Raw genomic sequence first — 24141 nt, forward strand, 5'->3', positions numbered from 1 at the left:
CAACCCCATTTCCAGTTCCGCGTTCGCGTTCTGCGATCCGATTGGCCACTGACGTTTCTGGTTGCGATCTGATTGGCCACCGACGTTTCTGGTCATGTGACATGTGCGCCCCCAATCGCGTGACGCCCGTTTCTGCGCCCATTTCCGCCTCGAACAGCCTGCAAACTACCTAACTACCTAGTTTATCACCGGTTAAGCTTAGGCGACTCTTTCGAAGTTGGTTAAGGTTAGAGTTTGGAATCAGGGCTGGCGTTCTATCGCCCTGCTCTAAGACAAACTCTAACCTTAACCAACTTCGAAAGAGTCGCCTAAGCTTAACCGTGATAGAAACAGGCGTCACACGATTGGCGCAGATGTCACATGACCAAAAAAACGTCAGTGGCCAATCAGATCGCACCAGAAACGTCAGTGGCCAATCAGATCGCAGAACGCGAACGAGGAATTGGAAATGGGTTTTCCAGAGACGCCGACGGGGACACTAATCCGAGTGTCTTCCGCTGACCTTTGACTCCAAAGGTGGGTCCCTGCGAGGGCTGTCGGAGACAGGCGAAGGAGTTGAGCTTGAGGTGGGCTGTGAGGGCCTGGACCAGCCCGATGGTCACCGTGCTCTTACCCTCACCCAGCGGGGTGGGGGTGATGCTGGAGGAAGGACAAGAGGAACACACAGGCATGCATTTAAAAAACACACACACACACACACATGGCACAGTAATAACTGTTGAAATCGACACATTTGAGGATGCTCAATTAGCATTGCAGTAGTTATTCTTCCTGGGGTCCACAAAATAACTTACATTGTGACCGTGCAACATAATACTTATGCGAGGCCACAGATTCTCACACACACACACACACACACACACACACACACTGGGAAAATTGTGTGTGTGTGTGTGTGTGTGTGTGTGTGTGTGTGTGTGTGTGTGTGTGTGTGTGTGTGTGTGCGTGCGCATGTGTCCTCATAAATCAATAGCATCTGAGCCAATGTCCTGAACGTCACGTCTGTATCAGAGGCCTGACGCATGCAGGGGACTGTTGGGAGCTTTTATCATGAAGATAAACAAACCAACCACAGGCTGAGTCTGAGAGGATGCTCTGAGAGAGCAGACAAAGTGAGAGAGAGAGGGAGAGGGAGAGAGAGAGAAGAGAGAAGAGGGGAGGGAGAGAACAAAAGGGGGGACACCGAAAGAAAAAAAAGAAGAATGCTTTGATGGGTGTCCACATCATCCATCCACAGACACGTTCACTCAGACTGTCTGTCCGTCTGTCTGTCTCTCTCTCTCTACCCTCCCTCTCTCCTGTCCCTCTCTCTCTGTATACCCTCATTCCTCTCCCCGTCTGTCTCTTTCCCTCCATCTCTCCTCTTCTCTCTCTGTATCGGGTGTGTGTATCTCTCTCTGTATCTCTCTCTCTCTCTGCATCTCTCTGTGTCTCTCTCTCTCTGTCTCTCTTTCTCTCTCTGTCTCTCGCTCTCTCTGTCTCTGTATCTCTCTGTGTGTCTCTCTCTCTGCGTCTATCTCTCTATATCTCTCTGTGTCTCTCTCTGTCTGTCTTTCTCTCTCCGTCTCTCTCTCCCTCTCTATATCTCTCTGTGTCTCTCTCTGTCTGTCTTTCTCTCTCCGTCTCTCTCTCCCTCTGTATCTCTCTCTGTGTCTCTCTCTCTCTGTCTCTCGCTCTCTCTCTGTCTCTGTATCTCTCTCTGTGTCTCTCTCTCTGTCTCTCTCCGTCTCTCTCTCCCTCTGTATCTCTCTGTGTCTCTGTCTGTCTGTCTCTCGCTCTCTCTCTCTCTCTCTCTCTGTGTCTCTCTCTCTGTGTCTCTCTGCGTCTCTCTCTCTCATGTTCCCTTGGCAGCAGGACTCAAAGGCATGCCTGCTGCTGACTGTAATTGAGGAGGCCCCTCGTCTTTCCAGAGGGTCCGCAGGGAACAAAGAGGGCTCTTAAGAAACCGTGGGTGTGTATGCATGTGTGTGCATGTGTATGTGTGTGTGTATGTGTATGTGTGAGTCTGTGTATGTGAGTCTGTGCGTGTGTGTGTATGTATGTGAGTCTATGTGTATGTGTGTGTGTGTGTGTGTGTGTGTGTATGTGTGAGTCTATGTGTATGTGAGTCTGTGTGTGTGTGTGTGTGTGTGTGTGTGTGTGTGTGTGTGTGTGTGTGTGTGTGTGAGTCTATGTGTATGTGAGTCTGTGTGTGTGTGTGTGTGTGTGTGTATGTGAGTCTATGTGTGTGTGTGTGTGTATGTGAGTCTATGTGTGTGTGTGTGTGTGTGTGTGTCTATGTGTGTGTGTGTGTGTGTGTGTGTGTGTGTCTACATCTGCAGTATCAGTGAGTGGGGATGCCAGAAGGTCGGGCAGCAACTATAGCAATGCCTTCCCGTGACAGAGGGATCCCCACACACACACACACAGACACACACACACACACACACACACACAGACACACACATGAAAAGGAGGCAGCGGTGCTTGGCCTGCTCTGTCCTGGGCCGCACCGTTCACACACCCTTCAAAGAGGGGCCCGGCCGGCCCGCCACACACCCAGGAGATAAGAGACAGGGCCTGTACCACGGCCCTGACCGCCCCCCCCCCCCCTCACCCTACAAACACTCTCTCTGTCACTTGGTGCTGCACTCCCTCCCTCCAGGAGAAACAGTCTGTTTTATAGACCAGCATGTTGACTAGAAACACCAAACAGTCTGTTTTATAGACCAGCCTGTTGACTAGAAACACCAAACAGTCTGTTTTATAGACCAGCCTGTTGACTAGAAACACCAAACAGTCTGTTTTATAGACCAGCCTGTTGACTAGAAACACCAAACAGTCTGTTTTATAGACCAGCCTGTTGACTAGAAACACCAAACAGTCTGTTTTATAGACCAGCCTGTTCACTATCTCAACTGGGTCTTCGTTCATTCTCTTTTCCCACAGACTATCCTTGACAACTCACACCAAGGTCTGGGTGAGCGCTCTATTTTCTGCCGATTGGTCGGCCAGGTGTGCGTTAAACCGTTTAATGCACACGTAGTTTGGCTCAAGTTTAATCACCGTTCTAAATCCATCCGCTACACAACCTGTAACCGTAGCAACGTTAAAAAGGAGCACAGCTGTCAAAGATTGACTCGTTATCAACTGTGGTGAAGCACAGCTGACTCATCAGCCTGATAAACTAACGACCGGGAAGGATTTATTATCATTATCAAATACATTAATCTCCTGTCTGTCCTCCATATTAAACACCTGTCTGTCCTCCATATTAAACACCTGTCTGTCTGTCCTCCATATTAAAACACCTGTCTGTCTGTCCTCCATATTAAACACATGTCTGTCTGTCCTCCATATTAAACACCTGTCTGTCTGTCCTCCATAATAAACACCTGTCTGTCCTCCATATTAAACACCTGTCTGTCTGTCCTCCATATTAAACACCTGTCTGTCCTCCATATTAAACACCTGTCTGTCCTCCATATTAAACACCTGTCTGTCCTCCATATTAAACACCTGTCTGTCCTCCATATTAAACACCTGTCTATCTGTCCTCCATATTAAACGTCTGTCTGTCTGTCCTCCATATTAAACACCTGTCTGTCTGTCCTCCATATTAAACACCCGTCTGTCCTCCATATTAAACACCTGTCTGTCCTCCATATTAAACACCTGTCTGTCTGTCCTCCATATTAAACACATGTCTGTCCTCCATATTAAACACCTGTCTGTCTGGCCTCCATATTAAACACCTGTCTGTCCTCCATATTAAACACCTGTCTGTCTGTCCTCCATATTAAACGTCTGTATGTCCTCCATATTAAACACCTGTCTGTCTGTCCTCCATATTAAACACCTGTCTGTCCTCCATATTAAACACCTGTCTGTCTGTCCTCCATATTAAACACCCGTCTGTCTGTCCTCCATATTAAACACCTGTCTGTCTGTCCTCCATATTAAACGTCTGTATGTCCTCCATATTAAACACCTGTCTGTCTGTCTGTCCTCCATATTAAACACCTGTCTGTCCTCCATATTAAACACCTATCTGTCTGTCCTCCATATTAAACACATGTCTGTCTGTCCTCCATATTAAACGTCTGTCTGTCTGTCCTCCATATTAAACGTCTGTCTGTCTGTCCTCCATATTAAACACCTGTCTGTCTGTCCTCTATATTAAACACCTGTCTGTCTGTCCTCCATATTAAACACCTGTCTGTCCTCCATATTAAACACCTGTCTGTCTGTCCTCCATATTAAACACCTGTCTGTCCCCCATATTAAACACCTGTCTGTCTGTCCTTCATATTAAACACCTGTCTGTCTGTCCTCCATATTAAACACCTGTCTGTCTGTCCTCCATATTAAACGTCTGTCTGTCTGTCCTCCATATTAAACACCTGTCTGTCTGTCCTCCATATTAAACACCTGTCTGTCTGTCCTCCATATTAAACACATGTCTGTCTGTCCTCCATATTAAACACCTGTCTGTCTGTCCTCCATATTAAACACATGTCTGTCTGTCCTCCATATTAAACACCTGTCTGTCCTCCATATTAAACACATATCTGTCTGTCCTCCATATTAAACACCTGTCTGTCTGTCCTCCATATTAAACACCTGTCTGTCTGTCCTCCATATTAAACGTCTGTCTGTCTGTCCTCCATATTAAACACCTATCTGTCTGTCCTCCATATTAAACACCTGTCTGTCTGTCCTCCATATTAAACACCTATTCAGTATTCAGAGTACTGATAGCAGGGTTTCCGTTAGAAAAAATTGTTGCCGGTCTCCGTGACCTGCAAGATTTCAATCTACCGGACAAATGAGATTAATTCCGGTCATAGTTTATTGAGCTTTAAAACAATTGATAGGCAGGCAATATAAAGAATGTCATCCTCAAGGCATGTAGATTTATAATATTATTACTTAAAACTAGGCTACTTTTGCGTATACAGTCATTAATTAATATATTCCAAATAAAATAAGTCCCTCGATACTCCGTGCTGCTGCTGACTTGAACTAAAATAGACCGCGTATGTGGGCAGTCGGTCCGACACTAAACAGCAGTCTGTTATAATCACATTTTTATGAGCTAACGAATTCCGTTATATTGGACATTTGTATTAATTATATCAAGCGAAGAACTGAGAAAGCAGAGAGACGGCAACATTATCGTGGTTTGCGTGACGACTCTCTCCACCTCGCAACGACTTATTTGCAAAGAGTATGGCGCTGCAGAGAAGCTGATTTAGCTGTTATTGGCTCTTTTCTGGGAACCGCACAGCAGCGCCCCCCACCCAACATTGGCTGAAAATGGCCAAATTGGAGTACTGCTGGAATACTGCATTGTGCCGTTGCCTCTCTGGCTCTGCAGCTTCACACAAAAGTCCGCACACCAGCACTAAGCTCTCGCCGACAACGTCGTTGTCATTATTAGAAGCAACGAGGAAACAAATGTAATGATCGTTTCGTTCATCGCATAGGCTATTTAATTTTAGCCTATTTTAATACAATTCAAATAATCAAATTGTGCTTAGACTCAGGGAATTATTTTCACCGGACATTAAGACCGGAGATATTAAATAAGTCGGACTTCAACAGATTTTGCCGGTCAAAAACCGGTAATTACCGGCTAACGGAAACGCTGACTGATAGGTATATTCAGTATGGCTGTATTCAGTATTCAGAGTACTGATAGGTATATGCAGTATGGTTGTATATGTATTCAGTATTCAGAGTACTGATAGGTATATGCAGTATGGCTGTATATGTATTCAGTATTCAGAGTACTGATAGGTATATGCAGTATGGTTGTATATGTATTCAGTATTCAGAGTACTGATAGGTATATGCAGTATGGTTGTATATGTATTCAGTATTCAGAGTACTGATAGGTATATGCAGTATGGTTGTATATGTATTCAGTATTCAGAGTACTGATAGGTGACATCATCTGACATCACTCTGCCAGGGGACTGTGGGTAATCAATTCCACGCCGTTGCCTGCGCCTTGGGAAACTGGTCATCTGTTTTTGTGTGTGTGTGTGTGTGTGTGTGTGTGTGTGTGTGTGTGTGTGTGTGTGTGTGTGTGCGCGTGTGTGTGCGCGTGCATGCAGTTGATGGCAAAGAAAGAGAGATGATCCATTAATTCAAAGCCACAGCTTTCAAATGACACAGCTGGAATTAGATAGCAGATGTATGCGAGAGAGAGAGAGAGAGAGAGAGAGAGAGAGAGAGAGAGATAGAGAGATGTAGATGGAACAGGTGGAAGGAGAGACTGCAAGCCAACAAGCTAAAAGATGGATGGATTGACAGACTTTAAGTCAGTCGTCAGTCAATCGTTCAGTCATTGTGCAGTAAGGCTAGCTTGAAGAGCAACTAGCTTGAAGAGCAACTAGAGCAACTAGCTTGAAGAGCAACTAGCTTGAAGAGCAACTAGCTTGAAGAGCAACTAGCTTGAAGAGCAACTAGAGCAACTAGCTTGAAGAGCAACTAGCTTGAAGAGCAACTGGCTTGAAGAGCAACTAGAGCAACTAGCTTGAAGAGCAACTAGCTTGAAGAGCAACTGGCTTGAAGAGCAACTAGCTTGAAGAGCAACTGGCTTGAAGAGCAACTAGCTTGAAGAGCAACTAGCATTAACCCTGTTGATTCTGTGCGTTTTGTATAGAAAATGGTTGTCAGGAGAATGCATAGAAACAGCCTCGTTGAGAGGAGCAAGAAATATGGTGTCTCAACCGTACAGCCGCCATCACGGCGTGAAAAAAGAAGAGCCGTTTCCAATGGTACTGGTTTAGCCGTTTTTGATTGATTGATTGATTGATTGATTGATTGATTGAAATTTGTATTAACAGATTTCAGAATGGGTACAACACAGTACAGCTGGATACACACAATTGTTAAGGGGATGCAGACCAGAGAAAGACTTTCGTCTTGTTTACATCAGGGTCCCCCATTTTCAATTCATCATAACATACAGGTAGACAGTACTGTTACATTTAGACATTTATGACATACCAGAGTACAAAAAGAGAGTATATACATTTGAGGGGGAAGAAACTGTACATTGGAGGATGTGGGGGGGGGGGGGGGGGGGGGGGGGGGTTGGGTAGGCGGGTGGGGGGGGAACTGTACATTGTGTGGGTGGTTCCATTCGACAGACTTCCACAGTTACCTCACCGCCATTGACATGCAACTAGCGTGAACGACGGATTAGCCCCGAGCGACGACAGACGGACAGACAGACAGCGGTGGACCAGACGGTCGGCCAGACTCACCCGGCCACCAGAACGTATTTCCCGTCAGGCCGCGCGTGCAGGCGGTCGAGCAGGGAGAGGCGGACCTTGGCCTTGCTCCTCCCGTAGGCCTCCAGCTCCTCTGGCAGCAGGCCAATCTCCTCCGCCAGCTGGTCCACGGGCTTCGGGGCCTGGGCTCGGGAGATCGCTATATCACTGAGAGAGAGCAGAGGTCAGAGGTCATCAGGGCAGGGTGCGGCCAGCGCTCAGCGGAGAGAGAGGGCAGTTATGAATGAATGAATGAATTATTTTATTTCGAATGTTTACAAATACAAATAAATAAACAAACAAATAATTTTTCGAACATTCTTACAAATAAACAAACGAAAAGGATAGGTTTGAAGCCGAAGGCTTATAGAGCAACCTACCCCTAATTCAAAAAACAAATTCAAAAAAGTTAGTTTTCAAAATATAACAAACAAAAAAATAAATCAACAATCAAAAATCAACAAAAACCGATCCAGAAAAGAACAAAAAAAGTTAAAGTTTGCCAGATAAAACAAACAAACAAACAAACAAAAAAATCAACAATCAACAAAAAACGTTCCTGAAAAGAACATAAGCCAACATAGGAAAATCAAAAATTCATCTGCAATACCAGAGTTTCATGGTAGAGAAAAACAGATTGTAGGTACAATTTTACTATAAGATTCTAGAACCCTGTTTTTAAACATCTTTTTCAACTTAAAAATACTCCTGCTGTTTTTTATTTCATCCAGTATATTGTTCCAGAGTTTCACTCCTGTAACTGACACAGACATACTTTTAAGTGTGGTTCGAGCTCTAGGCTGTTTCAAATTGAGTTCACTCCCGCTGTAGTATTTCTTCTTCGTTGAGATAGGGGTCGGGTCGCATGAGATAGGAACAGGGGAGGAGGAGGAGCTTCTGGTGGGATTTGAACCTGCGCCAGTAAAAGCACATGTGTTTCCCAGAGGCACTTTAACCGCTACAGCATTTCTGGCCACATTAAATCAATGTCCGACTATTATAATTGAGTTAGAAGTGATGGTTGCCAGGGATCAACAGGCACGTTGCGGTCTGACTTTGATTCTGCATGCTATACCAGACGCAGATGTGTGGGGATTTGGAACTGCGAGCCGTTTAAGAGCATGTTTCCCCCGATGCAGAGGTTTATTAATGGTAGCCCACCACAATATGGGACAGGTCCACCGCAAATACAGCTTCCAAAACTGACATGGTGACATGTTAATCATGTCTCGTCTTGCACGTGTATAGGGTCGTTTTCCCACCACCACAGATGACCTATAGGAACCAGCGTGAAACACAGCGTGGCGTAGTAGTGGGTTCATACCTGGGTACTGGAGAGAGGGGGGTTCATACCTGGGTACTGGAGAGAGGGGCTGCAGCTTCAGGCTACGCAGCTTCCATGGTTTATACTGCTGCTCCTGGACCCAGCGAGTGCTACCACGTACAACATTCTGAGAGAGGGAGGGAGGGAGGGAGGGAGGGAGGGAGGGAGGGAGGGAGGGAGAGGGGGGGGAGTCAGAGAGAGAGGGGGAGAGTCAGAGAGAGGGAGGGAGGGAGGGAGGGAGGGAGGGAGGGAGAGTCAGAGAGAGAGAGGGGGGGGAGAGGGAGAGAGAGGGGGGGAGAGTCAGAGAGAGGGAGGGAGAGAGAGAGGGATAGGGACGAGGGAGAGAGAGAGAGGGGGGGAGAGAGAGAGGGAGGGGAAGAGGGAGAGGGGAGAGAGGGGAGTCAGAGAGAGGGAGGGAGAGAGAGGGAGCGAGGGAGAGAAAGAGAGAGAGAGGGGGGGAGAGAGAGGGGGGGGAGGGAGGGAGAGAGAGAGAGGGGGGGAGGGAGAGAGAGGGGGGGAGTCAGAGAGAGGGAGCGAGGGAGAGAGAGAGAGGGGGGGAGGGGGAGAGAGAGAGGGGGGAGGGAGGGAGTCAGAGAGAGAGAGGGAGAGAGAGGGAGGGGAGAGAGGGCGGGAGATAGAGGGGGGAGAGTCAGAGAGAGAGGGGGGGTGGGAGAGAGAGAGGGAGTGGGAGAGTCAGAGGGGGGGAGAGAAAGAGTCAGAGAGAGAGAGAGAGAGAGAGAGAGACTCAGAGGCAGAGGAAAAAGAAAGAAAGAAAGAAAGAAAGAAAGAAAGAAAGAAAGAAAGAAAGAAAGAAAGAAAGAAAGAAAGAAAGAAAGAAAGAAAGAAAGAAAGAAAGAAAGAAAGAAAGAAAGAAAGAAAGAAGGAATTAAGAAAGCCAGCTAAGAGTCGTCAGTCATAAGGGATGACAGTACCAGACAAACTGGGGTGAGAGACGAGGATTGGGAAAACAACGAGACACACCTGCATTCTGAGTGCAGCTGTGAGACATCCTAGTCCTGGAGACGTCTCGGCATAGTCTTCATCTGAAAGTGGGACATCCACCATCATCACTATGACATCACTCAACCTACACAAAAGTGCATACGGTGGGCCCGTCACAGTCAATTAGATAACCAATGGGTTATTATGGTGCGAGTCGACCAATTAACTCTTAGTTTGAATGGCAGACTTTCATGAAGTTGTGACATCATGTGGGTCATGTGAGGAGTCCACAGGGCAACACACACACAGCATTGTTCTGCAGAGGCAGCTGGCTGCAATGTGGATGCCTTCTAGTCATTACCGCCCTGTCTACCAGCAACCAACTAACGTTAGCTCGCTAGCTAGCAGCATCCCAGCGATGTGGCAGTCATTACATCAGCATTTTCCGCTCTATGCGCAACTTATAGGTTTCCCCCTCTTGAAAATGTGTGTGTGTGTGGTCCATGCTCAAACTATTGCGACGCTAGGGCAATGATATGGTGTTACCAAGACAGGAGGGTAATGGCTAGAAGGCATCTTACAGCCGGCTGCATTGCATTGTGTGGACTATTACTGTATATGATGAAAAATATTTTCAAGTTCAAGTTTCAAGTTTGTTTATTATTTGTCACAATAAAATACAGAATACTTTACGGTGAAATGCTTGTATGAGCCCCTGAGAGTGTGCTTCATACAGTAAAACAAAAAGTAAGTAAAAAAAGTTATTAAGAAGTAGGTAAAAAGTAAGTAAAGGAATGTTCAATATATACATATATACAATATACAATACAGAGTAAAATGGGTAACAGTGAGGTACAATGCAGAAATGAGGTACAAAACTTAGGGTAAGGTATGAATGTAGTGCAAATCTCTTTAATAATAGATCAATATAATTTAGTGTTAAAGTGTCTAAAGTGAGTAAAGTGGGTGTTAAGGTGAGTGTTTGTTTAAAGTGAGTGTGTACATGTGGATTAGTGTGCCGTGAGTGTAGATGATGGGTTGTTACATAGTGTCGTTGTCATTGAGCATTGAGCATCCTGATGGCCAGGGGATAGAAGCTCCCATCAGAGTCTCTCTGTACTGGCCATTTTAAAAAGATTTGTCAAGTTTGCCAGAAAACTATACATACCTCCCTAGCATCACAGTGATATTCACAAACATCATGAATGCTTTCATCTTTAATAGGTACAAGATTACATTAATAAATAATAGATTATTGGACATGTCGACAAAATCCTACAACTGTTATTATTAGCCAGCTAAGACTTTGGTTAGTCGAGGACAGCGCTAGTACAAAGGGCATCGCTTCCTAATTGGCTGCTGTCAATCAAATGTCTCGCGTACAGTACCTGTCATCAGGTTGGGGTCACAGCGGATGACCGCGGCCCCTGGTCTCAGCCAGGTGGGAGGGATGTCTGTAGGCCGCGCCCCCAAGAGCACCACAGCATCCGCTTGCATCACCTGGGGGGGAGAAAGGACGAGACGAAGAATGAGAGAAGGAAGGAGAGAATACAGAGAGTGGATGAAGGAGGGTTAAGCAGGGAGTTGAGCGGGGTTAGACGTCTGACAATATCATCACACATCGGCCTGTCAACTCTAGGTGTTAAAAAGGCCAATCTGATGGATCTGATGGGCTGCTTTCCCCTTCTTCTCTTTGTTATTAAAGTATACAACGTCACTTCACTCTTACTTTGTATTTCTATTCCTGTATTTTATTTCCCATCAGACGAGTCCTTCAGATACCTTGACATCACACCGGACAGTAGCCTCAGCTTCAATCAGCACACCATGTACATTTACAAACGAGACTCACAGCCATCGGTAAACTAAGACACCCGTCTGTCCCATGCCGGCATCTTCTCCTCCTGTACCGTAGCATTATTGAGCCAGTTATTCTGTGTGGTGACATCGGTTTCTTCCATTATGCTTATAGGCACCAATAATAATGAACTCTAGCAAATAAATAACTTAATAATAATAACAATTCATTACATTTATATAGCGCTTTTCTAGACACTCAAAGCGCTCCCCACAATGTGGAAATTGCCTCCTTCACCACCACTGGCAGCACCCAACCTACACTGGCACCCGGCACACGTCACACTACACAATGGCTGAACGGCTCAGGAGACAGGGATTGATATCAGCCAATTAAGGGGAAGGGATTATTAGGTGGCCTTGATGTCAAAGACCTGATTGGGAATTTGGCCAGGAACGTCGGGGAACCCCCTACTCTTTGCAATAGGCGTCCTGGGTTCTTTAACGACCGAGAGTCAGTCAGGCAACTCAGCCAGCAAACTAATTGGTATTTATTCCCACCCCAACTTATCCGATTGTGTCCCTTCATCCCTGATCTACAAAGCACTCACACAATCACACGTGACCCAGACCACCCACTCTACCCCCCTTCCTTCTGGCTGTAGGTATAGACTACCCATGTGCAGAAAGACCTTCCTTCTGACCATATAGGTATAGACTACCCATGTGCAGAAAGACCTTCCTTCTGACCATAGGTATAGACTACCTACACTACCTCATGTGCAGAACGGCCCGTTTTAGCAAGAGCTTTGTTCCCACAGCCATACAGGATTTAAATAAGTAACCTCCTCTTAAGTTACAAGAAATCCATTCTGTGGTATGTGGAGCGTCAATCGCACATGTGAAAAGGGACACACTGCCACTCAGTGGCCACTATGCAAAACTGCACGAGGCAGGCAAAGGGTGAATGAATAATGAGAATGAAGATGAATAAGGGATGCTGGAAATTCAGAGAGTTGTGAATTCATATGATTACATGCAGTCATGCGCACTCAGTCACACGTACACACACACACTACCTGTTTCTGCAGGCTGTCTGAGCTACTGCTGAGGACCATCATCCCACTTCTCTGCATCAGGCACTGCAGGGCCACCCCAACGGGTCCTTCGCCGCCCACCAACAGCACCGTCTTTCCCTCCAGAGGTACATCTGTGGAAAAGGACAGAAACATGGGCTGATATAGTCAAGTTCTCACTTAACATTACATGCTAACCATGTTACAAGACAACCGTGCTCATCTTTAGGGCAGTGGTTCGAAACTGGTGGGGTGTGTATGTGTGTGTGTGTGTGTGTGTGTGTGTGTGTGTGTGTGTGTGTGTGTGTGTGTGTGTGTGTGTGTGTGTGTGTGTGTGTGTGTGTGTGTGTGTGTGTGTGTGTAAAAAAAAAAAAAAAAGGGAAATAGTCTACAGAATTTCTGATGCTGCGCTTTTATTTTGAAGGACATGCGTTTCCCATGACGTAGTGTGCGTGCGTTGCGTCTGCTGCCAGCGTCGCCAGGACAGTAACGTGCTCAGTCAAGCATTTGTAAACATGGTGAAATGCAAACATGACACTGAATTAAATATGGGTTACTTATATGGAGGACAAAAGAGAGACCAAAACCTCAGTGTCTTTTTTTATCCTTAGTTGCACTTTTTGTTGTCGTTTACTTCATATCTTTAACAGTGCAGGAAGGCATTGTGTAGTACTGCGCTATAGTAGTGAAATAAATTTGAGTCTTTAAAACATTTCAGAAATGTATGTCCAATGGAAAAATGTGCGTCGTGAGACGAGAGACCAGTTGAGAACCACTGCCCAGAATAACTCCCAACCGTGGCCACCTGACATTTGACCTTTGACCCTCGACAACCCCCAAATACACACACACGTACCATGTCTCCCCAGAAGTTCCATGACAGCACTGGCTAAGGGTGGAACAAACCCCTGGCTCGTGTCCCCTCGTACCAGCCGCCCCACATTCAGATCGGTCATCCTACGGCAAGAGAAGTCGCACATGCTGAATATTTTACACTGCAATACGTTCACACACCATTCACATGCACCAGGTTTTGATTGATTGATTGAAAACTTTATTAACAGATTGCAGAATATACAGTACAGCTCAATACACACAATTGTTAAGGGGATGCAGACCAGAGAAAGACTTTCGTCTTGTTTACATCAGGGTCCCCCATTTTCAATTCATCAGGGAAAAGACAATATATTGGGTCTGTCCTTTTACGGTACTCAATACTACATCTTATCACTGCTAGTCACACACTTCTTCAATCAATATCTGAAATGAAAAAATTATAATAACCTTCTTACTGTCCTATACTACCATGCACTCCCCCTACTATACTAATATGTCTTATGTCTATGCACTCAACACTGCAGCACCCAAGTTTCAGCACTGTTTGATCATTGTTACTCAGTTGATAGAGTCGTTCCCTTCCTGTTGACTTGTCGTACAGAACTTGTAAGTCACTTTGGATAAAAGCGTCAGCTAAATGACTAAATGTCAAATGTAATCGCAGCTGGTACTATTGCAGTTAACCCTTTCACTGCCACACTACCAAAACGGTGAACCCTTTCACTGCGACAATACACAGAAGGTTGACCCTTTCACTGCCACACAACAGCCGGTTAACCCTTTCACTGCCACACTACATCCGTCAGTGTGATAGTAAAGGGTTAACCTTCTGTAGTGTGGCAGTTAAAGGGTTAAGAGCATTCATGACAATTACATTATTATTATTACAACGAGGGATGTGCATAACGGTTATTGTGCTAATGCTGATCCATCACTTTTACAGAACAGTAGAGACTTAAAGGAACGCGCCAACATCATTCTTACCTTCTTCTCCAGAGTCAGACAAGAAGATAAGATACCAATTACCTCTCGGTGCGTTCAGTAGAAAGCTATCCGGCTGCAAGCAGGCCTAGCTTAGCGCATATGTGGAAGCGGATACAGACCACTAGCCTAGCTTACAACTCTGGGAGAAATGTTTTTGGCCAACAGCTACTGTAGGCTAGTGGTCCATGTTTCAAGTTTCAAGTTTGTCATATATTTGTCATAATAAAATACAGAATACTTTATGATGAAATGCTTGTTTCTGTACTCGCATGTCCATGTCATTCATTTGTGCTAAGCTAGCCGAATAGCTTCCTACTGAATGCACAGAGAGGAAATTGGTATCTATCTTCTTGTCCGACTCTGGAGAAGACGGTAAAGCGCATAATGTTGGCGTGTTCCTTTAAGACCATCCGTTTGGGATTGAGATCAAATAGATTTTTCTCCATTGAAGAGATTTAACAGGCTTTGGTGTGTTGAAAATGCGGCAAATTAAGTCACATTGGTTTGATTTCTGCATCGGCGGGAACTCGTGACAATCGTGACAATGGAACCAAGCGTATCCATCTCTTGATGATTGCTCAGAGTCCCCAACTCATTTCCTCGCTCACATGACTCGCTATAATGAATGCACTCGCACCGCCCCACCGCTCAGCAGACCACTCCGATTTGGGACAAATAATTCAAGGCAGCATGGCAGCAAATGCGTTTACCTCCGATGAACCGAAGACACGCAGACCACAGCAATAATGCATGTGGTCACCTACTGTATTACTACAGAAAAGGTTTAAACGTTTAGAATGCCCATTTTGTCCTCCATGTTGGAAGAGACGGCGGCTGCTACGTGTTGATATACGAGTTATAATTCGGTGTTTTATTACTGGATCTTGGAAACAAGTGGCAGCGGAACAGTAATACCATGCAATTCCAATGGTTTGCCAACTCCACCGCTGTGCATGGAAAAATAGGCATTTTTATCTCATAAAGTGGTTAGCGATAGTTACCGGGAGCCGACATTCCGTAATTGGGCAGTCATATTACGTTTGTCCAAATCAGAGCGGTTGTAGTTTATTGGACAGAAGGGACCTCTTCCACACAGCTGAATGGAATGTTTCACACACACGTGTGAATGGATAGTGTGAAAGCAGCCAGTCACTGAAAACAATGTGTGGTGTTCATTCACCAGCGGGGGAAACGTTTAGAAGTCTGTCCACAGAACCCCAGGAAAAGAACCAAACCACATGACGTCATTGGACGAATATCAAGACACCCCCCCACCCCCACCCCAAAAAGAACCACTTCACATAGAAGTATAAATTAACCTGTACTTACACATGAACTGAAACCCAATCAGATGTTACTTAAATCTAACCAGGCAGAAGGCCATGTCCCCGTCTTCCTAGTCAATCTCCTCTCCGGTTATAATGTATCCTTGCCTGTCTCTTAAGCTTATTCACAGATCGACATCAAAGCGTCGCCGTGGCTATGCCCGTCAGGCCTTTGGTGTAATCATAATCATATCATAATGCGACTTGTAGGGCTGCATAGGACTTAGTCGATTAACTGGACGGTTTGATCTTAATCCACCGACCAATACTTTGTCAGTCGCTAAGTTGTAATGTCCATGCTGGATGACTTATTTCCTGAAAAATGATAAGCTGGCAAGCATTTGGATTTTAAAAAGAGGTCCTTCTACTTATTTATCTTTTTTAAGATTCTTTATTTTAGTTTGGTTTTTCTTAATATTTTTTTATTCTAGTTTAGGTCTATATTTTGTGATTCTGTGTGAATAGCAAAGTAAGATTCCCATTGTACGGCGTAACTGTCCGTTTAACTGTGCATATGACAAATAACTATCTTGCATCTTGAATCTTGAATTATTGCATGTGGGAAACACAATTTAAGACAAGATAAGATATTAATTTATTGATCCCCTTGGCGTGTAGCTTTATGCCAAGCAAGCAGTGCAAAAACTTACCGTAGTGGCATGCAGTAATGCGCCTTTCATTTTCCGCCGCCCAGCGCCCAGGTCGCGCGGAAATAGGCTGTCTATTGCCATTCTCTTTGACAAACTCTAACCTTAACCAGCTCCTTAACAACGCCTAAACTTAACCGTTCTAACCTTAACCAACTCCGAAACCATGCCTAACCTTAACCATAGAAATTATATTGCCATTCTCTTTGACAAACTCTAACCTTAACCAGCTCCTTAACAGCGCCTAAACTTAACCGTTCTAACCTTAACCAACTCCGAAACAATGCCTAACCTTAATCGGCGAAAGAATACACGTTAAAAAAAAATCACGTTAAAAAATATTTTCGATGGGATTCGAACTCGCCAGCAAACAAGCCATAGGATCCACAGCCATGTGTCCTTGCCAATTGAGCTATTGCTAGATACTGAATTTAGGGGCGGTGACTTATATATATTGAGCTCCGCTCGTGTCGCATGCGCGGGCACCTCGCGCGAGCACGCCGGCGCACGCACGCACCTGAGCGAGCACGCCGCCGCCGGTGCACGCACGGTAGCATTTGTCTGAAAAGAAGGGCGCTTTACCGCACTAGCGTGCGGTGACGAATGCGGAAGCATTTTTGCACTGCTTGCTTGGCATTAACGTACAGGCATCCCCTTGGGGAAATTCGGGCATCATAGCAGCACGGGGGAGGGTTTGTGAAATCAAGTTTGTGAAATAAATCAGCGAATGGATTAGCGGACAGAACACGATGACTATTTGACGATGAATCATGTCTTTGGTCGAGGACAGCCCAACTGACTTCACAGCTCAACGTCAAATTGAACTTTACGACTGGAAGACCAACGGAGTGGGCCGCCGAGGTAGGGGAGGACCCCCGTCCCCCACTGTCCTGTTTCTCTCTCTCTCATATCTCTCTTTCTTTCTTACTTTCTGTCTTATCTCTCTCCTCTTTCTCCCTCTTCTCTTTCTCTCTCGGGGCGTGGAGCCACCGCAGCTCGCGTGCACCTGTCCTTACCCGTCCACGTCCTTCTGCGGCTTGAGTGAGCCGAGCACCCGGCCGGTCAGGGAGGCGGGGGGCAGGTGGAGGTAGACGCCGTGCACCCGGGGGTCCTCGTTCAGCCGCAGCACCTCCTCTATGATCTACACACGCAAACACACGAGTGACGAGAGTTAAAGGAACACGCCAACATTTAGCTTACCGTCTTCTCCAGAGAGAGAGAGAGACAAGAAGATAGATACCAGGTTTCTCTCTGTGCGGTTCAGTAGGAAGCTATCTGGCTGCACGTTAGCCTAGCTTAGCACAATGAATAGAAGCGGACAGTGCCGGTTAGCCTTCGGGAGAGGCGTTAGGTGGACAATGCCTAGGCTAATCGGCACTGTCCGCTTCCACTCATTGTGCTAAGCTTGGCTAACGTGCAGCCCGATAGCTTTCTACTGAACGCACAGAGAGGAAACTGGTATCTATCTTCTTGTCTCTCTCTCTGGAGAAGACGGTAAGCTAATTCCCCAAAATGTTGGCGTGAACCTTTAACATTTGGGTTAAATAATAACAGTTCCATCCACTGTAACATTAGCTGTGAAAATACCATGTCATTTGTGGTCCGTTGAAATTACACAAGCTGGGGTTGTACTTTGCAAGTGATTTTACAGAAAACCTTGAGATCAGAATATTTCATTGCATTAGAAGCTGGAGGAGAGTTCCGGAGGGTGGGGGCCGGCCCCGCCACGCTAAAGGCTTTGCCCCCAAAAGTCGGTGGGCGGGTGTGGGGGATGGAGAGCAGGTCCATGTCTGAGGATCACAGCTTCCAGGGGGGGGTTTAGGGGGTCAGATAGGTATCTCCTGAGGTGAAAGAATGCGTTTTTTACGTGACGTCTGACTGAAAGGAGAGCGTAGAGTCCAGTAGTAACACCCAGGTTGCAGACTTCAGGGGACGGAGAGATGGAACAGCCGTCCACGTCCAGAACCTTCTGGAGTGGCGCCTTGGGACTTGGGAGCCACGACCACAAGCTCCATCTTGCTGGTGTTGAGCTTGAGAGGGTTTGATGACCCTCCACAGTTTTACTTCACGAAGGCAGTGGGACAAGGGATTGAGGGCGGGGGGAGCCGAGCGGACGGTGTGGTAGCAGGAAGATGTGACAGACATATAGACAGACGCGTGTGAAAGTACAGTAGACCAGCAGACGGCGGCGAGAGGTCCCCTGAAGCCAGGCTTTGTATACTGTATATACGCGCCACCGGCTGAGGCGTTCCATAGCTGTAAGCCCTGCAAGCTATTCCCAGGGGATTCCAGCCACACGTGAGATCAGGGATCAGGGGATCACCCTTCAGCTGAGGGGAGGACATTCCCAGACGCACAGCTGAGACGCTGCGGTAGGAATTACATAAGCTTTACGAAAGCAGGGCCAAGTGGAAGGATAAGCAAATAAGACGCGCAGCGAAGTGGCCTAAATCGCTGTCTCCCCAGACAAAGACGTATTTACCGGCGGCCTACCACAATATCGAGATAGAACCCAACACAAAATGGATTTCCCAAGGTGATGCAATAACACATTAACGACACTCTTCTGTATTCACACAGTTCTTTATACTGTATTTTATACAGTTTTTTTTGCCGTTCAATTATGTGCATTGTAACAAGGGAAGGGTGCGCCTGATTATGACCGCTTGCTAGTTGTATACAAGTTGGCCTGATTTCCAATTAGACAAATGAGGCTTACTTCCATTCCAATGTTTTATTCCCATTAGTTCAGGTTCACCGTGAAGTGTTCAAGGAGTGTGGTTTTGGGTCAACGACGCACACCAAAACACAACGAATTAATATATATTGCGAGCATGTAAACGGGAGAGGGAGAGCGTTCTCAACCCTACGGGAACTGTATAGAATTAACATAGCGCTTGCGCAATTAGCCAATAGAAGGGGTGGTAACGTAGCACCCAGTATATTACAGCGTGGATTTTACACATGCATCTTACCCCTCCCAACTTCCAACTGACCACCACGGAATAACCTACGAAGCTGTGGGCAACCTTGTACATTATTCTAGTGACGGATTAGACAAGGATTAGGATTAGACATGGATTAGCCATAACATAGTGGTATAGAACTATGCGATAAATCCTACACAGAGGGTCTAAACTAAGTAAACTTAAATCTCAAACTCTGACATCTTTTCTCGGTCCTCCAAATCACAACAGTTGCCTTCCTCAGTTTAATTAAGACGTTAAGTGGAAGCGCGGGACGCCGTTTGATTTGGGTCTAGTCCCGGGGCAATTTACCTGTATCACTGTACATATTAATAATACAACTCTGTACATACATCCGATTAGCACTTTCCTGTTACATTTGCACTCTGGTTGGATGGCAAACTTATTTTCGTTGTACTGTACTTTGCCGTTGTGCTGTATAATGACAATAAATTTGAATCTAATCTAATCTAATGAAGTGTTATTGTACATGGCTATTGGCTATCATACAGTGGTATGTGGATAGACAGGTTGAGGTGGGTAGTTATAAATACAGTGTAAGGCAGTTGTAGGCAGTGAGGGCAATAGAGTATTGATTTAGTATTCGGCAACAGAGCCTAGAGTAAAGGTAATGGATATATAATGGATAATTTAGGTATATAAGAAATCTAATCTAATCTAATTTGCATTCTTCTATCCGTGCATAAACTGTGTGGATAGACAGACCAACACAATGTGATGACATGTGTGGACGTGCAGAACAACAGGGAGTGGAAGAACGAGTTTGTGTTGCCAGAAACTGAAGAAATCAGGATCAGTGATGTTGGGGTGTTGGGGTTGTGGGGGAGGGATTGTGACGTGTAATATAGAGCTCTTTGAGCATGATCAGTGTCACTTACCTCATCCTCAGTGCATTCTTTTGGCAGGCAGATCCGAGTGACATTCAGCCCAATCTGTGGATATGGAATAGGACAATTTCACTACTGTTGAGGTCATGTGGGACACAGACAGACATGCACACAGACATGCACACAGACATGCACACAGACATGCACACAGACAGACAGACAGACAGACAGACAGACAGACAGAGACTACCTTTCCAGCCATCTTCTTGTTGATCTCCAGCATACTGTCATCTTCACCTGCCTGTGAGACCAGACACACACACACACACACACACACACACACACACACACATACACAATATAAATAGATTAGATAACTGTATATATACCATTATATATACCTAAATATAGAATATATACCATTTAGAAAAATTTAATTAAGCATTTAGCACATCTTGTCAGAGGCAAAAGGGGCCTATCAAACCACAGCATGATAGCACGACTAATTTCCATGTGGATTTGTTTAGATCCTAGTTTCCCAAACTAGGAGTCTGGCCCCAAAATGGGTCACTGCCCTTCTTCTGGTGGGTCCCCACATGATAACAATAGTAATATATGTATGGTATATTTAATATGCGTGCATCCCACAAAAGGGGGGGGGGGGGGATTTGGGCCCCTAACTTGAAAACGTAAAAGAAACCATTATGGTTTAGAATGATGATTAGATGAATGTCTGTTGAGAGATCTGGTGATTAGTATGATCCAATTGGTCACAATCCATGTTCCATGTTTATAACACGTTCTTCTGAGACACAGATGCTAGATGCTGGTACTGTAGTGTATACCTGTATGATTGCCAGCACGGGTTTGAGAGTTGGGTTTTCCCTCTGTAAAGCTGCCACTTCCCCCTTGGTCTTCTGAGACACCTCCCTATGGAGAAAACAACAAGTTAGTCAATACAAACAAATATCCTCATTCTGTAAAAGGCGTGGTTGTTGTTTCCAGCCACCCCAAATAGCCTATAACACGTATTTAACTTCATGAATGAATGAAAACTTTATTTAACAGATTGCAGAATGGGTACAACACAGTACGGCTCAATACACACAATTGTTAAGGGGATGCAGACCAGAGAAAGACGTTTGTCTTGTTTACATCAGGGTCCCCCATTTTCAATTCATATTGGTTCAATTCATATCGTGCTTTGTGTTTGTTGGGGGGATGCATGTAGGTTTTGCTACACGCCACGTGGCTTGGGGGAGGAGGAGTTATGAAGATGAGCATCTTGATGGCCATTAGCTTTTAACACACTGACCTACTAGTCTAGTTAGTGTACTGTACACAGGAGGAGATACAACTGAGACCGCGGTTATTAAGTACACCACGGCGACCAAAAGTAAACACAACAAGATTATGTATAGTTTAACGTCTGCGTAAACTTGATTGCATTGAAGGCGCCCTTTTTAGTTGAAGAAACTATTGTACTTTCACACTGACTCTACAATGAGAAGTTGAGAGGCAACAACAGTGGGAAGTTACATCAGCTGGCAGGGTTCCTTCTTCTTGAAGACACGTGGAGAGAGAGTGCTCCAAAGCAAACGACAAACGGCATCACTGATGATAACAAACACTTGTAGTAATACCTTTTAAGTTAACGTTTTAAGTCTGCTCGACATGCCATGTGTCTTTTCTGAGAGATCAATGAAGATGATCCGCTGTTATCAGGAAATGGGTCTAGGGTTGTGAAACAGAAATACTACTACTAACCCGAAAGGTACCAAAACAAAATAATGTCATTCATCCTGGTTCCTCCTCACTCACCTCACGATCTGTTCGTAACCAACCCCGTCGACTTTCTTCTGCGTCTGTTTCACAAACTTGTTGCCGGGACTTGTTGAACCACCGCCGCCGCTGCTGCTGGTGGCTGCTGTCCGGAGGATCGTCACCTTGTTGTCGGCAGCAGGACGCACCGGCAGCGGGCATCTCGGAGTCCTCCTCGCTAAGCCGAAGAACACCGTGGTTCCTCCTGGATGGTGGGTTTGTTGGTGGTGTTGTGCGGAATGTGTCCGAAGACCACGACAGGCGGCGTAGCGAAGCGCGGACAATTTCATCGCCATTCTTGTGTTGTTTATAGTTTGTTGGTGTTTTCTTCTGGTTTTGGGTTGACGAGCTCCTCGAACAGGGAAGCTGAGGGTCTGTGAGTGATGATGATGATGGAGGCGGCGAGGCGCGAGGTCTGGTGTGTGGAGCTGTCCAATAGGGTCCAGCTGCAGCGCCGGTGAATCCTCTCACTGGGCAAGCCTGTGGCAGCCACGAACCTGTGCTGTTTTAAGTGAGCGTAGGTAGGTAGGTAGGTAGGTATTTATTTAGACAACAAAACATATACAGATTATTACATCATCACACATATTTGCTTTAGTCAAGGATAGGAACGAAAAAGCCAATGACTTATTTACATCGTTGTCCCTGGAAGTCAAGGATGCTTGATACACAGTGGTGCAGATATGGGAACTGCCCAGACGCCACGTGCACGTGCGCTCCCGCGGACGAGCGTATGGTCCCTCGCTTGCACACAGAACAGATGATAACAATGTTTTAAATGTAATTGTAGTTACAATTTCTTTAATTGAATTAACTTAAACTAGAAAAGTAAATACAAACTAAATTAACAATGTAACTTAGTTTACAGAAGGACAGTTTCCTTCAGACTGAAGCACAACTTAATGTCTCATCCTTCCAGTCGGGACCACAGATCAAGCAAACCCCCACCAATTGGTACAGGGCTTGTATTTTGGTTTGGCTCTTCTCGTTGTTATGCTATCGGTATCCTATTATTATGCAAAGTCTAGGTGATAAGTGCCGGCCGGGTACTTGGCGCCACGAGTCCAGTGACAATTGTGAACGCATTTTTGTCTGCGTGCGTGCACACCCGTGCACGATTGCGCGCACTTCTGCTCAGCGAACTACTAGGACGGCGTCTTACCCCCAGTGGCGTCGCGTGGGTAAAATAACAGGGGAAGCCAAAAAAAAAATCTTAAAAAAAAAATTATTAAATATTTTTATTAATATTTTTATTTTTTTTTTTTAAGTCAAGCAGTCACCATGTACACTACAGTATGGCTCGGCGGCCAGTCAAACGTTCTTTTTATTTATTTAACAGATTGCAGAATGGGTACAATACAGTACGGCTCAATACACACAATTGTATAAGGGGATGCAGACCAGAGAAAGACGTTTGTCTTGTTTACATCAGGGTCATTAATACTGCTGGAGCATTGGTTAATTTTTGGTCCGATTTTTCCTTGCGCGATTTTGCGCGCCGCGTGGGAGCAAATTCGAGACACATATTCGGTTGCAAAAAGGTGTCCCACGGTCTCCTCTATGGCCGTGAATATTTTCACGCGGATCGGAATCACGGCGCGCCCGTGGGACACTTTTCCGTTTCGGCGAGTTTATTCCACGCGTTCTGTTTTCCTTTTCTAAGCATTTTAGGGGCTACATGTGAATCAGTAAAAGTTGCGGGACGCCCAGATGTTTCCACGATAGAAAGCTCGCGTGGATCCCATAATAGGCTCACTTAATACAGCGTTTTTAAAATCACGCGACATTTTCAGGGTCGCGAGCCGACCTTTTCCCCTCGTTTTCGATGATGGAAGTGATTTAGGAAAAGCTTCGGCACGCCGAGAGGTCCCCGTGGATTTAATCTCGCGAGGATCGGGGCAATATTCGGCCCGTGGGAACAGTTACGGGTTAATACAATGTTCAGAGTGCAGAGGGGAGGTGTGCAGAGGGGATTCCACACTCATGATTCTTCTCACAGCCCCGTTTTAAACTTTTAGGGTGTGGCAGTCAGCTCGAATCTGATTGGCTAGGATCGGATTTGGACTCTATAATGCTGGAAGCCAGGAGAAAGAGACCTACCATCTGCCTCCCCTCCTGCTGCAGTGAGCATAGTGAGGCTGACAGTGTGTTAGAGGGAGTGAGAAGGAGAAGAGGGAGACATTTAAAAAAAAAAAAAAAAAAAAAATTATAACACAGATGCAAATTCACAGATGAAAAAGAATATTAACTATATTAATTTTTTTTTTTTTTTTTTTAATATTTCATATTTGATATTAATTCATATTTTA

The 24141-nt window shown here is 45.5% G+C and overlaps 1 protein-coding gene across 1 annotated transcript in view; it reads right to left on the minus strand.

Moving 5' to 3' along the window:
- Positions 1-22196, minus strand: part of mthfd1l (methylenetetrahydrofolate dehydrogenase (NADP+ dependent) 1 like) — a 156736-nt gene extending 134540 nt beyond the window's left edge. Inside the window, 12 exon segments of the mRNA XM_084315202.1 lie at positions 503-639; positions 7260-7433; positions 8619-8716; positions 9571-9632; positions 10920-11031; positions 12408-12538; positions 13261-13361; positions 17214-17338; positions 20063-20116; positions 20262-20312; positions 20857-20941; positions 21833-22196. Coding sequence (XP_084171328.1) covers positions 503-639; positions 7260-7433; positions 8619-8716; positions 9571-9632; positions 10920-11031; positions 12408-12538; positions 13261-13361; positions 17214-17338; positions 20063-20116; positions 20262-20312; positions 20857-20941; positions 21833-22128 — 1426 coding nt within the window. The 5' untranslated portion in view covers positions 22129-22196.
- Positions 22197-24141: the final 1945 nt, after the last annotated feature.

Source organism: Notolepis coatsorum (assembly GCF_963971535.1).
Source record: "Notolepis coatsorum genome assembly, chromosome: 5".
In the NCBI taxonomy this organism is placed as follows: Eukaryota; Metazoa; Chordata; class Actinopteri; order Aulopiformes; family Paralepididae; genus Notolepis; species Notolepis coatsorum.